The 15,467-nt window shown below is 36.7% G+C and overlaps 2 protein-coding genes across 20 annotated transcripts in view; one reads left to right on the forward strand and one right to left on the reverse strand.

The window, feature by feature from the left end:
* Positions 1-15,467, forward strand: part of Neurl4 (neuralized E3 ubiquitin protein ligase 4) — a 52,934-nt gene that overhangs the window by 898 nt on the left and 36,569 nt on the right. For 6 of the 8 annotated variants that reach the window (XM_086981841.1, XM_086981846.1, XM_086981847.1 and 3 more), the window contains one exon: positions 8,724-8,883. In XM_086981841.1, the coding sequence (XP_086837967.1) occupies positions 8,724-8,883 (160 nt within the window). Of the gene's footprint in view, positions 1-29; positions 63-1,340; positions 1,427-8,723; positions 8,884-15,467 lie in introns of those variants that run through there. The other 2 variants (XM_086981843.1, XM_086981844.1) reach the window with 2 other exon arrangements.
* On the reverse strand, positions 6,656-14,827 carry LOC111243641 (solute carrier family 60 member 1-like). Of its 12 annotated transcripts, none has more exons than XM_086981856.1 (7): positions 14,555-14,822; positions 14,085-14,206; positions 12,297-12,427; positions 11,748-12,013; positions 10,085-10,211; positions 9,534-9,855; positions 6,656-8,080 (listed from the first exon to the last, which is right to left on the reverse strand). In XM_086981856.1, the coding sequence occupies exons 5-7, from the start codon at positions 10,137-10,139 to the stop codon at positions 7,276-7,278; spliced, it is 1,182 nt and encodes a 393-aa protein (XP_086837982.1). In that variant the 5' UTR covers positions 10,140-10,211; positions 11,748-12,013; positions 12,297-12,427; positions 14,085-14,206; positions 14,555-14,822; the 3' UTR covers positions 6,656-7,275. The 12 variants fall into 12 exon arrangements, with proteins under 12 accessions (XP_086837982.1, XP_086837983.1, XP_086837985.1 ...); XM_086981857.1 differs by having other exon boundaries at positions 14,081-14,206; XM_086981859.1 differs by having other exon boundaries at positions 9,534-9,828; positions 14,555-14,820.

Below are 15,467 nucleotides of genomic sequence, written 5' to 3' on the forward strand. Positions count from 1 at the left end.
GCACAACGATATACGCGTCTAGTCGACGGCATACGCAGAGAGAGTGAAAAATGAAAAAGAAGGTGAACAATCTTTATGCAAATGTCTGTATGCTGTGTAGTTCTAACGATTTTGTATTATGATTCCGTGTAGTGACTATTCAAAGATGTTACCGCAGTAGAGGCTACCTACACACTCAAGTTGCAAGCTACCTGAGAATATTACCGAATCAACATCATCTAAATTTAGAAAAATATCTATACCTTCATAACTTCCAATACCAAACCAGAGTTTCAAAAAGAAAACAGTTGCATAAAAAAGCTCCTAAGAGGCACAGATATTAGCAAAGCTTACGGCAAGTGGACATTAAAAAAAAGCGCTTACAATTACAAGAATTTTACAAGTGGTCTAATAAGGCTCTTAACGCTTATTTGACAATACTAAATAATAAGTAAAATCTTATTTTTCGACTGCAATATTTTTTGACCTAGAGGTAGAATAACGAATTCAGGTAGGTCTAGCAAATACTGGTTTAATTATAATGCATATGGGTAACTGCAGACCACTTGGTTGACAAATACCGTAGCTAGGTGTCATTTTCGAAGGTGAGCGGAACGAGTATTCTAGCTATCCGATAATAATAATATTGATAATGCTAATATGTTATCCACATCAAATACCGGACAGTCATTGTACAACCTAAAAACGTTTTGCTTTTTACACGTGCACAGAGTAGGCGCTAAAGTCTCTTTTTGTTTGCAAAAAGACCATCTGGTGTATGCGTGTATATATGCAGTGAAAGTTCTCCGACTATCAAGAGAATATTGCTCAACCTTTACATAAACATGTTACATGGTGTGTTTGCATAGGACTCGAAAGTCACGCAAAATGGGTGGCAGAAAATACAAAAATAACTTTTGGTGCGCAGTTATCAAATAACTATTGATGTTGATTCGTGCTTTAGATAATACCTTTTGGTCGTACTTGAACATGTATATATAACAGCACTTATATATATATATAGCGCGTTGTTTCCGACATATACAGATGGATGCATTTTTTTTTAGTAGCAGAACGAGATAAAGATAATCGCTGTGATTACTGATTGTGTCAAGTTGACCTATATGAGATGACAGGTTTTGTTTCTATGAAAGGTAATATATATAGCGTGAAACTCTAAATGTCTACATGAAGCAACACGCAAATGTCTGAGACTTCGAGTGAAGCTATTCAACTCAACTGTAATAATAACATACATTATATCCTAATTAATAAGCAACTATTAAAAAAATAACAGTAACAGATAAAAAAAAATCGTTGAGACACTAAAATAATCGAAAACAAACGGCAATATATTTCAGATCCGTCCATGTCAAGTAGTTACGTTGGAAGATGGCTATCACAGTCTCCAACGCAACAATGTCTACGGAGAGAAAAATAGAAACAGGTTTTTGTAAAGCATTATGCGCAGTTTATATAAAAAAGCGTCCATTCTAAGCTCGGAACTTGACGGAATTCAATGTATGCTGTATCGATCTGGTATATTTTAACATCTGCTGAACTAATTACGAGTAATTCAATTTAGTCAGATGCGCGCGCCCCACACCATAGACAGTTTCCTCATTTTTGGGCGAAGGTATAGAACCCAGTGCACTTAGCAGCTATGTTGCATCTGCCCCAATCCCTAACATGAAGGATTTTGTATTCGACTCGACAGATTTCATACGGTAGCCTCAGAATTGAAGAATTTGTTTTTTTCCTAGAGGAGATAATATGGGTGTTAAAAAGTAGCTAAAATAATTTTTTAATAAGATTAAATGAAGGTTACTAAACTTAGATGCGAGGCGAACTTAGATTTACGTGTGAGCAAAGTGTTTTTGCAAGTCCTACGCAAAACAGATCAATGCTATTCATTTCTATGACAGAATGAATAACGGTAGACAATCTCAGCAGATCGTTTCGATATGAAAAATTTAAACCACGGATGCATATGCCATTGGTGGCATTCAAATGGCATTTTGTTGTAAATACAACATATTAACATATGGGATTGGTTTCCCAAGTTCGCTTATGCCGTTTTTACGTTGTGTAAGCTTTGTCTCACACTCGAAACCTTAAAAAGCACACTCGAAGCCTAAAAAAGTTTTCCTAGGTAGAATATATCGCAAAAGTTCCGAATCGAAACAAATTTTTCGTTTAAAAAAAAGGGTTTAGAATGGTAACGCAAGAACACGGAAGAACAAAATGGGCTCTAGATAAACTTCTGTTTAAAGCTATTCGAACTTACCGATTTGACTTGATATTCAATGTCAGCATTTCCAGTCCTGCGCGGTTCCCAAAGATTGACATATTGCCTCACATATTCTACGAAAGCGTCTATATCTTCAACCCGTTATCCGTTTCTCAGTGAAGTAGTACCTATGGAGTAATCTACGCATTTAATATCGTTATTATCGTATTAAATATAGTTTGAAGCTATATTTTATACTAGTTCTGAACCCAAGCCAGAAACAAGACGTCAGCGTTCAATGCGTTGCAGTGTTCACGAAAAACGCTATTACGAGAAACTCGTACTCACAGTCTGTCACGGAACGTTCCTTCCCGGCTGAGTTCTTCTCGTGTGACACGTAACTCTTGGTCTGAACGTGTCAGGTTTGTCATGAAATCAAATTCTAGTATACTATGCAATTACATATTGAGCAACTATTTAAATTTATTCAGGCAAATCAAAATTACCCCGTTTTTAATATGGACACGTAAAATTCTGTAACGTTCCCTAATTCTAAGGACAGGTGCCCGAGTTCCCTGTCCTGTTGAACTATGAGGTGCCTGTTTCACTACTGCATTATTTATTATATACAGATGCCCCTGCTGGTGGTAACAAAGCAACTTTTAAAGAAAAAAGCGTCTCGGAGCGCCGTTGGTTGATATGATAGCTAAGAGAGAAAAAAAAAGCCGTTTTAATGTTTATCTCATCACGGCTTATCCCAAAATTACTCGAGCATACTCGCAACCACTCGAAAGTGATAAACATTTCTTGTAGAGACCTGTGCAAAAAAACCTATGCAAAAGGACATTCACACAAAATGATGCTTGAAAAAGACACGGTAGATATTGCGAAGAGAGAAACCTTGCCTTTATATGAGCATTATTTTCAGAATAAATTTTGAAAAATTGAGGGTCGCAATAATGAAAACGCTGTCATTAGAGCAACTCAGGATTAATCTTTACCATGAGGCATACATCCTCAATTCGTATTTCAAACTTCCAGGACTATGTGCTTCTAGGTTCTTCACAGAACGAGAATTCTAGAGGGAGTGGCTATCAAGGAATAACTAATACAGTTAATTGTATAACATCCAAAATTTTCCAAATAAACGTACCTTTTATTTTAATTTTTCATCACCGCACGTCATAAGCGAAGTTGACTACTGAATTAGAATGATCAACCAACATTTGTGAAAATCTTCTTGTTGTGTCTCGTTTATTTATTACACTTAATACTCATATCATGTCCAGGCTAATAACCTGGCCTATTCGCCTCTATTTAGGTAATTCTTTGCACACGTTCGACGAAGTATGTCCACTAACGAACCTCATTTACTCTTTTCTTGGCCAACCCTTAGCACAGAGTGCTTCATAACTTCCGACACTGAAGTCTCTCAGCACAATAATATGGAAGTCGTGAAATATGCGCACTGGATCCCGTAGCCCCGTAATTTTCATATATGCCATCTCTATGTCTCTAATATAAACAAAAGGTCAGCTAAAGTAGACGTTGAAAGTCATTTGTTTTTCACCTAGAACCATTTTGTAATAATAATAACCATAATTTGTGGAGCCAGAATTCGGCATGAATTTTTTTCACTGCGTAATGAAATGACAGTTTATAAAAGCCACGAAACATTTTCAAATATGTTGTAGAAGCAAATAAACAATGGAAGTGTTAAAAAAAGAACATTAAAAATAGGCAGCCATCACTTATGTTCCAAAGAATAGGAATCAATTGATCCACTTTATCGAGATACCGTTCGAATTTGAAAGCATTAACTTCTAGATAATCAATTAGACTTGTGGGGAACATAAGGAGGTATTACAATTCAACTTCGATTATAGCTGGACTCTAACCGGGACTTTTTTGTTTAGTGCTTTTCAATGATTTATTATTGAATTAATTCTACGAACAGTGGATGGTCGGTACGCTAATGCACCTGGCAGGCCTCAATAGAGCTCTTTAGTGGACTTGCTTATGTGACAATCGAATATGTCAACTGATGATTATTGGAATTCTGAGTCAGTACTAGTTTCTTGTACTTATTATGATGCTAATATTAAATGAAAAAAAAATCAGCTCTTCAATATTGCGTCTTAAGACCGGAGAACTTGGTATGAAAGACTCAAATTCACGTACCATCTAGTTAATTCCCATCAAATTAACGTTAGTCGTTTGACCGAGATTTGGCTATGGAAGCTTGCATGACTTCATTGTGATAATGACAACTATAGTGCACTATATTTCTGTAAAGAAGGATCTCGAAATGGAGGCAGACTGACACTTCACCTCCGAGAAAGCTTTCAAATTCTTACTGGCCATTACCTCTGGTTTCTAATAAATATGTTTAAAGAGTAAGCTTAAATACTGCGAGTTCTTTGAACCGTTGAAGGCGTTTAAAAGCCATTTAAATTCTGATCGCTATTGCGATACAGTCTCCTTTTCAAAGATTTTTAAGAATTGCATTCTTTTAGTAATATCTAACCCAATTAGACAGCTTTTGCTTAATTTCTCCTACTCACAGTTTTTATTTAACTTACTTAGTAGTGCTTTATAACATTAGATGTTTACGGTGAATAAATATGGAGAGGTTGGTATAACGTCAGTGCAATTTCCAGACTCATAATCCTCAATGGTCTTTTTATTACTTTCTAATTGTTATCTTTATTATTCTATAGCGTTTCGAGCAACATAAAAGGCAACTTGTTTCATGAATTCGAGAGATTCGAACGTTCTACTTAATGCTATCTGTTGAAATGCATTGTATACTGCAAATCCTGAACTATTGGTTTCAATTGAGGAAGTATGGCTCCAGCTGCCAAATACCCTTTACTTCTCTCAGAAATGTATTGTCATAAAAGTTGTAAAAATTAGGTTGGTATGTAAGGGATGATGATTTTTGTTCAATTATTTTCTTTTGTTTGTTTATTCACCGCTATATACCTTTTAAAAACATCCTCTTTCTTCCGCTAGCCAATTGAAACGGTGCAGAAAAGGTACTTTTACCTGACTTCAAACTTCATAAACGAATGTTTTTGGCGAAAAACAGAGCACTTTTAGTACCTATTCTACTTGTTTCTTAGCCCGGGCCCAAAGCTGCCAAAGCAGCCCGGAATATTTGTGTCGTGTGCAATGTCAATTCCAAGCGTATTTACAGACGGTGTCTTCATGTCGATATGAAGCAGCGAAAGTAATGAGTAACACCGAAAGATACGTCTAAGCCAAAAATTACACATATTTTCAGTCCCAAAAAACTGGTTTATGTTTAGTGGGACTGAATGGATCTATAGATTGGGAATTCAGTGATATATCGGGAAATACTAGTGGCGAATTGAATGCGAAATGATACGTCTCAATCTAAACAGAGTGGTTGAATGAATCTTTTAATACCAGACCTATAGATTTCCGACGAAAAGTAATAGATGAATTGGTTGAAAAATGCAGTAATGTCAAAGAGAGTGACGACGAATGTATGATAAATTATTGACGCCACAATTTGTGTGAAACGCCACGTGTTCTATTAAATAGAACAAACTGCCTTTACTCATACACTGTCGTAACAGAAATAATCGTCGCTTTTTTTTGTTAGACGCAGTTAGGCATATAAGCAATTTAGTGGACGCGACGACTTTTGGGTGAAAAATTTAGGTTATCGCTAGCTAAGTAAGTATAGAAAGAGATTTCTGACTGAAGTTCAATGTATTAAACTGAGGAAGGGCTAAACCATAAACGGCGCCAAAACTCCACAAAGTCCAAAGTTAAAGTTGTGAAACTAAATTACGGCTTTGTGATTTTTACACTACGTACCGATTATCCACCCGCTCAAATCGGCGTCTAAAGGGTCAATACAAGCTCCTAGGATAAACCTCGCTATGTGGTAAAACATAAGATGGCCGAGAAGTGAGGCCGATGCTACATACACAGTCTGGCTTTCAGAGCGTATATTCTCATTACAAGCTGGGTGTTTACGTTACGATAAATAGTTTGCACTGCAATAAAAAACACGGACTCAGGAGTAAAAAAATTCGTATTTTAAAAATTGGTGCACTTGAAAAAATTTTTACGAGTCCAAGTGTGAATGAACTTTTATCTTTGTTGGAAACTTGTTTGCTTGCTTATTTTCACCGAGTTCGCAAGTTAGACTCACATTTCTATTAAATAAAATATAATGTTTTTTCGAGCTTGGATCACGCAACCATCTATTGCTGAACGCGTTTTTAACATCATTTTTTCATATGTAATTAGTCACAATTTTTGCTTACGCCTTTTAAGCTTGATATTAACCTTAACATAATAGGACCTACCTTTTTGAAAAAAAACCTTTATTTATTGTTCTCACTTATGCCTACATCAGTTTGTTTTAGATCAATTGCACGAGGCTTATACAGGAAATGACGCAACACAATAATTTAATAAGTTTTGTATTATCCAATAGACAGCCCACTGATTACACTTTGGATTCTAAATTCAGATTACGGGCGTTGTTTTCCAGTATATATATATATATCATCAGCACACCACGTTAATAGCTTTGAACGATTTTACAAAATGTCTGCTAAAGGCACGACGTATTCATTTTCTTCTGCATCTCCCTTTGAATTTTTATTCTATTACAGTTCGTTCGATTATCCTTTTCGACTCGATCCCATACTTCAGTATAGAATAAAAGAATAGGTCTTTTAATTTACATTTACGGAAATGAAATGTAAGAGAAACGTGAGTATTTCTAGAGGACCTTGAATTCTTCTTTTTAAATTTTTGAAGTAGATAAATATGTCATAAATTGGTTTTCTCATGTCTTCTTGTTTTGTATACACACTATAGGGTAAGGTCAGATAACTTCCTTCGATACAATTATAGCTATATTGCTTTTTAAATACCTACCAACTAAATGTACAATATGTCGTAAAATGCAAGCGTTACAAGTGTGAGGCGACTGTTCACGACTTCTTGTGTCATTGTTGGATATCATTCCATCGAAAAAATCTACGGGCTCTATTGATTAGGAGTATTTCACTTATACGCTATTTTTTTTTCATCGCTGGCCGAATCTGTATTCCTCGCGTGAAGACTACAAGGAAAATCATAAGAAATGTGGCGATTATTGCCTGTGTTAAATTAACGTACAAGAAGACAAAGGGTTCTTCTTCGATGTAGGGTCCAACCAAGATTGGGGACATCATACCACCAGCAGAAACACAAAGCATGACTAGTGACATATACGTGTGAGACAACAGAATATACTGCATTACGTGACTAAGAGAAGTAGCAAACATTGGCGACACCCCAGCGCCCATTAGTCCAGTGGAGATCCACACAATAATTGGTGACCATTTTCCCGCGATTATAAGCGCTGTTGCTCCCAACAGGCAGATAGAATGGCAAACAATCAACATACTGCTCGGACGCATGCAAAGAGACGCAAATGTCGAAACTACCCTACTCAAAGTAAAAAAAAGCCAGAAAACAGCAGAAACGTAGGCACTGTTGGACTTGCTGAAATCCAAGCGCTCATTTTCAACCACGTATACAGCCAGCATGGAAACGTAGGTTTGTTCAAGCGAAACAATGAAAAAGACGTACGCGCTAAATGCCGCTACAATAATGAGCTCCGATCTACGTGAGCACGTTGAATCAGAACTGGTCGAGTTTCCAGGCGAAATGTTGCTTCTACTAAATGCATATGAGATTATCATGAATGCAGTATTGACAAATATTAGGCTTCCGAGTAACAAGTATGGAATGTACACGGTTGTGTCTGCAGTACTGGGCAGAATTTTCAGAGAATTACCTATAGATCCATTGACGATGGTCTCGATGACGGTGTGCCTGAAATAATAAAGGAGATCAACAGGATACATTAAAAAAACATTTATTGATATTCTCTTTGTCAAGAAAAACACAAAAATGCTCTACTAAATATGTGATTCAATCCGAGGCCCATTGATATTTATCCATTGTCCAAATAACAGATTCCATATTGTTTGCTTTGTTGATGACCCCATTCGTATAAAATAAATTCGCAAATCGTCCCCTAACACACGCTTCGCTTCTCCGTAAACATTTCGAAAGCAAAACGTATCTTAGAACTTTGGAATGCTCCATCAACTTATTAAGCAACTTCATTAATCCTAACAGGACAGCCTTCTAATTACGATTGTTTACGTTTTATTTTATTTGTCATATTAATTTAACGTTTGGACAAATAGTAGATTAGGCTAGTTATTTCCTGGAAGTACGCTGCAAATACTATGCTTGCTTCAGGGCAAAAATTTCCCTCAACGCATGCCTCTGTTCCTTTATAGATCCCTTCTTGAACGAGTAATTACTACATTGTGGTATATGGTAGGACATTTTTTTTAACAGGGTATGAGAGATTCAGGGTAATGCCATTCGAACCGTCTTTTAGCTATCAATGTCCGACCGTAGATTAAGCCTTTTTAATAAGCATGACATTTTTATTATTTCACAGTTATGTATGCTCTAAATCTGCTGTATGGTGTAGACACCAACCTGCGCGCCCGTCACAAGCTAAACTACATCTGATCCATCGCTGGCAACCTTCTAAATATCCCCATAAAGATAACCATAGGACGCTGTTAGCTCAATCGGCTGAGTGCAAGAACTACGCAGTAAGTTCCCTGGACTATCAGTACAGATATATTCGGAACTTCTTTTTACCATATATCCGTTGCACTAAAACATATTTGCTCAGAGTTATTGAAATCCATTAAGCATTTTGTGCAGCAAATTGGTGCCGAGGGTGTCCTCTTGTTGTTATATATTAGTTATATTTCATAAGACTGTCATGTGATTGTTACTGGATTTCTATCTGTCTAAACTTAATGTTTAAATAAATCATATTTAATCTTGGGTATTAAATACAATGCGCTGTCATATGAACCATGCCTCGTTCGAATAATATCTTGCCATTAACATCTAGAAGCAAATCGATTAGCTCTAGCTTACATACGTTGCTATATTATATACAGAATTTGCTAAGTTGTCATCTCCACATTAGGCCACAGTTAGAAAAAACAAAAGCTTCTTAGCGAAAGTTTTTTTTCGTTGCTTTCAAAAAATAGCCTCTCCGTCAGGCGCGGAAAAATCTTATACGGAAGTATTTCTAGAGAGCTCTTTGTTTGGAACTCGGACTTTACTAAAATGTCGGCTTATTTTCCCACCAGTCTCTTTCTTATTTAACAAGTTTTTTTTATCATTACAAATTTTTTTAGTGATCGAACCTAAGAACCTTCTCCTAAATGGCCAAAAACTCACCCACCTTGAATGTACCTTACTGAGGAAAGGCTCGGCTACAAGTGGTGCCACAACACCGCCCAGTCCAAAACAGAAGTTGAAAAACTGAAATACAGTTGCGCTTTTTTCTTGCCAAATTCCTATGATCCAGCCATTGGAACCGACTTCTATAAGGCCAAAAGTACCCCCAAGAAAGAACATTGCTATGTGACAAAATGTCAATTGGCCGAGAAGCGGGTTAAGCGCGACGCATAAACTAGCTACCAGTAAAGACATTATCATCACAACCTGGATGTTTACGTATCGAAGTATGACGCCAGCTGAAACAAGGAACAAGAAAAGATGAGCTTAAGGAAAAGAAGAGGCTTATTAGATGAAAAGTGAGGGATCCGCTAAAAATCAATTTAAAACTTTTTGCTAGTAAAGTCTATTAAAACTTTAGCTAACTAGTTGTAACTCCTAAAATGTTCTACAGATACGTTTTACCATGCCGGCCTTTTGACCCAGGATGTCGTGTAACGTAGACTGATCATGTTAGCCACCAAAGCCTGTATCTCCAAAAAAAACCCTGCTTACCAAAAATACAGAAAATAATTGATCCAATTCCACGGGTCGTGATGGTGTATGCCATGGCTCTGGGTGACGTAAGATAGATTTTAGAAAGGTCGAGTAACGTTGCGCCTGTCAGCCCGAAGATACAACCCTAAAATATAAATTAGACACACAAGTACAATATTAATTTTTTTTCTGTGAATGAACTCTTACATAAAATAGTTTTTGTTGTTTCAGAGGTATATTTATTCTTAAAATGACTTTAAATAAATAAATTAAAAAAATGAAAGATAAAAAAATAAACAAAAAACTTCTGTTCGGAAAGCTCGGAAATAAAAACTCAAAAGCTTGTTGAGAGTAGTTAAGCAGTTGTACATTTTTACAAATATATATTCAAAGATATGCGACAAAGAAATAACTTACTACCTTAGTAGAGATACAGACCTACTGAAGCAGAACTAAATAAAAAAACAGTTATATTGGGAAGACTACCTACGTAACAATACTAAGCAGCAATATATTTTTGACCCGCTTAAGGGCAGGGCTGGAAAAGGCTTCAGACGTTCCAGTTCACTCTTATAATTGAACCTATTGTTAATCTAATGATATATAACTTTGACGTGCCACTTGTAAAAAATAGTTTGGAATTATATAAACAAGGTAAATCCACTGTCTATAAGCTTGCGCTGTAGGGTTGGCATTGAGCGCTTGCGTAAATCCAAAAGCCTTTTCTTGAAGACGTGTGAAGGCAAATATACATACATAATGATTTAGTTAAGGGAGAGGGTCTTCTTAAACTATGTACAAACAAAAGATCGCATGCCGAAAAGGTTATAGATCCGCTTGCCACCTACCCGCAGAGTTCAAATAATATTTATATATGTTATTAAGTAAAGAAGCCTTATTTAAAGTAGGGTTTGCCTACATAATAAATTTATCTTAGTTATAAGAAAAGCTTTTAGCGCGAACAGTATCGTGTAAAAAATGTTCTTGTGCATGCCTTGACACCTATCACAAGTTTTTTTTTACATCTTGGTATTTCGGCTCCGAAACGTGTAGGTATTGATCACGCTAAAAATTATAACGTAAGTCATCAGAGATATCTGCCCTATGATATTAACTTGTATGCAATCAGACTTTGTATGATAGGTGTTTGGAATTATTCTTCGGTTTGTCCCATTTTGCGAATTGGTGGATCATGCTCGAGTCACGTATGTTTGCATAAGCGAAGTAGAGTTTATTTCTGCATTGTATTACACATTGGTGCTTATGAAGCTATTTTAGAAAAGTGTTTAGTCACGCGGCACCAGTGTCGACCATATTAATTGCCTGTCGTCGATAGTTATAATATCAACAGTATGAACTGCGCAACGAATGTAGCTTGTTCATTGCAGTTGGGGAGATCGTCTGTTCGGATGACTCCGTTGAGTCCTGTTGACATTTGGGTTAATGGGTTTGAATAAAAAAAAGGCAGACCACATGAATAGGATCGGCGGGATACACAGTGAAATATCTTGTACGAATATTAGAAAGCAGTTTTTAGATGATTAGTAAAGAAGTAAAAATTGGATAGAATACAGGTTGGTGTTGGAATAAAAAGAGGCGAAAAGAATACTATCATAAGCCAGTAAGGGAGAGGAAGGGGTGCGGGGTAATAGACACAGAGGGAAAGAAAAAGCTCATTTGCCTCTTTATTGTGTTGACTTCATCGGCTTCGTGGTATCATTGGAGTGGAGAGGGTCTTGATGGAGACAACTTGACACAAACGGCGGGGATGCACCCTCCGGAATGAGCGACGTTGAGTAAGCTATATGTAGTGCGAAGAAGGTTGTTCAGCACGCGTTCGGTTACAGTCGATTCGTATCTGTCGTAGGACTTTTTTTTCGATGGTCTCCTTGTTCAAGCGAAATTCTTGAAAGGTTACGTCCGCCATTAACCGGTGACGAGCCGTTCCTATATTTAACCGCCAGTTGTTTGTTAATATATTCAGAGTGCCTGTCCATAGGCAGCTTTGGAAATTACAAACATGCATTTGAAAACTGCCTTAACATTACTGTATATGGGTGACATGGATTTCAAGATAAAGGTGTATGCTCTATTATTTCGTGGGGTTGTTGGAGCAAATTCAATTGCCGACGTATCAATGTGCAGTGTTTATTTCAAAATAAAAAAAATACTTTGTAATCTTAGTTTAATTGGGTTTTCTTTCGCCTACAATCATTCCGAATATCTTTACCTTTAATACTTCAAATGCGTGCCATGACAGCCGCTGCACGCACTGCTTGCTGTGCCACAAAGGCGCACGCTTTATGATCATCCTGGTGACTGGCTGCCTTGAACGTCGCTCGCGTCCCTGTTGCGGACCGACTAAGTCATACACATTTACGTTTTATATATAAAACGTTTGAAATATATATATTTTTCAAACAAAGCTAAAGCCGATATAAGGTACACCACTAAACAAATAAAGCACGTATTGATGGTGCTGCTTTACTAAACCGTCAACCAATCCTTTGTTATACAAAGCGTGACATACTGTTAAGTACATGCCAATACTGGATAACTGATTTTCTTTGAGGAAGTTCCTTTAAGCGTATGAGTCTTGACCAATACGGTCGCACTAGAAGAGAGCTAATACGGTTCGAATGGGTGATTCCGAATAATAAAGTCTTAGTGAGCATTATTGTGGTGAAATAAATTATCTCCTATAAAAAGATAGCTTCTGTTTGTCCGTTAACGCTATTCGGTACACCTGCTTTTAGTTATTTGGGTTAATCTCAAAAAAGTCGGCACATTAGTCGATTTTTACCAATCATAACTCTATATATACGAACAGGAAAATACATCTACTTTACTTATGAAAACAATTAATGATTATGATTCGTAGTGTTAAACACCTAACGCTTTCCAGCCTGGTTGTAGTAATTACCAAGTATGATCTGTTTAGATGTTCTTAAGCAATTGCTGTTGTAGCAAATTGTGACTTAATGATTGATAATATTAACAAGAACACCAATTATAAAAACAATAGGAACATGCAGTGGAGAAAATCAAATGATTATTTTCTGAATTTATGAGTCTTAAGGTATTTTTATATTACGGGATGAGGTTGTTGTTCAATTTACGGGACTTTGCTTGTGTAAATGATGGAAGCGCAATAAATAATAAGATCTTTTTAATTCATCAGCACTTGAGTGGTTCATAGTTTTTGTAACGGTAAAAAGCTGAAAAACCTTTTATTCATGCGAGCCCTCGCTTTTTCCAAAATTTGGAATCTTGTTAACTGTGATATGATTAAAAGAAAACTTCCACTAATACGAAATACCCACAACAAATCTCCGTCCATATAAGTATATAAAATTTTACTATTATTGTGATTCGTCTATCTAAACATTTAGTAAAGCAATAAAACTAATAGACGGACCAATCCATTACTTTTCGTATAAGTCCAGTATTAACTAAATTAAGCAAATATTTTCTCTTGAATATCTACATTCTTTTAGCTTAGCAGAGACGGTCGGTTATTCTACCTTTATTTTTATGAAGTCACTAATTATTGAAGACAAAAGAAATAATCTTTTTCACTTGGGATTCCTTCTACGCACTTCACAGACTAATTTCAACGTGTTCTTTAATAGTCGCATTGTCCCTTACAGTATTACCTCATACTTTTGATTTGTCTGCCAAAAATCAAAAGAAATAATATTGGAGAGTAAGCGACAGAAACAATCAACGGTTTATCTGTACAAACAAGTATAGAGAAGAGACGTTCTATAACCCGAGTAACCATTGGTTAGCATCACCCCATTTTTTTAACGTAAATGACACTCAGATGACAGAATTGCTATATCTCTTTTTATTATTTAATGGATGTGATTAAAAAAAGTGTTAGCATGTGTGCGTATTAAGCACCACCATGCTAGCCAATACGCGCGAATTAAATTCCAATTAAAAAACACTAAGATCTCAGTCGTAAGCTCAAAGTTATTCCGTTTTCTAATTGGTGAAACGGTAACATACTTGCCTGCCGTACTGACTGCTTGAGTACGAGTCGCGGGCAGCCAAAAATATTTGAGGGTGGAACGTTTACCAAGACGACTGATTGTCTTATATATCCCACTGATGGTGCAATAGTAGCGTGTTTGCCTATTGGATTTAAAAAATCTTCAAGAAGCTCAGGTTGCAATGGTAGCGTGTTTGCCTATTAGATTTAAAAAAATCTTCAAGAGGCTCAAGTTCCAAACCAGACGCACTATTGTGAGTTGACTATCGACAGCAATACTTATTGTGGTACCAAACGTAAGACTCGAAGCATTTGTTGCCTAATTTGATTTATCTAATTATTACGGTAGATGTCAAAGTGACTTCTTGTGCAGCCAGAATAAAAACTAGTAATCCAAAATAAGTGATCTTAATCACCTACAAATCAATTTTCCTAAACAGTTTGGTAAAATGGTTGCATGAACGCATTTGCTTAGAGAAACCGATACTTACCAGGCTAAAAATAGCGATATGTAGATTGATGGTTTGGAACCATCGTACGAGACCAGCACTTACTCGAACTCCAAACATTTCGTACCGTTCTTTGTATATTCAATTGGAATACGTACTAGGTAGCATCTATAGTATTGTAACAAGGCTAAATGGTAATAAGCATAGACATACGAAGGCCAATATCTGCTTTTTGAAAAAAAAAGTAAAAAGGTTATAATGTAACGAAACGATAATCTCGTCCGTTTTAATCTGAGTCGAGCCGGGCACTGACGCTCTTAAAGCACGGAGACGTGAGGAAGTGTCAACGTACACCGCTTCCCTTGCCTCGTCAGCTGACTGTGCTAGCTGTAAATTTAGCGCCTCGCCAGTTAACATCGTGCGAGAAGATAAAGCTGGTCTGCCGTGTTTGAGCACTAGCCATGATTGTGACAAAAGCACTGGATGCACGATTGCCAATTGTAAATTAATTTGCAAGTCCTTTTGGATCATACATACTTGAGAAAATCATTTTTATAGAGGCACTGTAAATGAGCATGTATTTTATAATAGGCCGACTGATTGCCAAGCTATATGAAGTAGTACTAGTAGGACATCGTGAACGTAGTTATAATTAGCACCCAAACATATTTGCAAAATAGGAAAGCTGCCACGTGTCGTTGTCAATTCAGTAAATTGCTTATAGTCACCAGTATGCCATGCCACGGTAGACGGGCTTTTTTTTTTAAAGAAGTTCGGTTTGCTCGGATTTATTTTTAGGGTATATGTACTGGCGAAAGCTAATGCTTCAGGAATTACCTCATGGGTGGTAAACAACGCTTGTTCCATCGCAAACAAGGGCGAACCCTTGGCCATGCATAAATATCTCGTCACTAATACCTCTGATTAAAGCCTTCCATTTGCTACGGTAGCGTTG

This window comes from Varroa destructor, unplaced genomic scaffold (assembly GCF_002443255.2).
Source record: "Varroa destructor unplaced genomic scaffold, Vdes_3.0 BEIS01000002.1, whole genome shotgun sequence".
NCBI classification, from domain to species: domain Eukaryota; kingdom Metazoa; phylum Arthropoda; class Arachnida; order Mesostigmata; family Varroidae; genus Varroa; species Varroa destructor.

What these genes read in the sequence shown, in the direction of transcription:
- LOC111243641 (XM_086981850.1), bottom strand. Translation starts at nt 14,632, where the DNA reads ATGTTTGGAGTTCGAGTAAGTGCTGGTCTCGTACGATGGTTCCAAACC. An exon ending in ATATCGCTATTTTTAGCCTG is followed by an intron (nt 12,414 to 14,554) that starts GTAAGTATCGGT and finishes GGTCCGCAACAG; the next exon opens with GGACGCGAGCGACGTTCAAG. An exon ending in CTCAGTAAGGTACATTCAAG is followed by an intron (nt 8,081 to 9,533) that starts GTGGGTGAGTTT and finishes TTATTATTTCAG; the next exon opens with GCACACCGTCATCGAGACCA.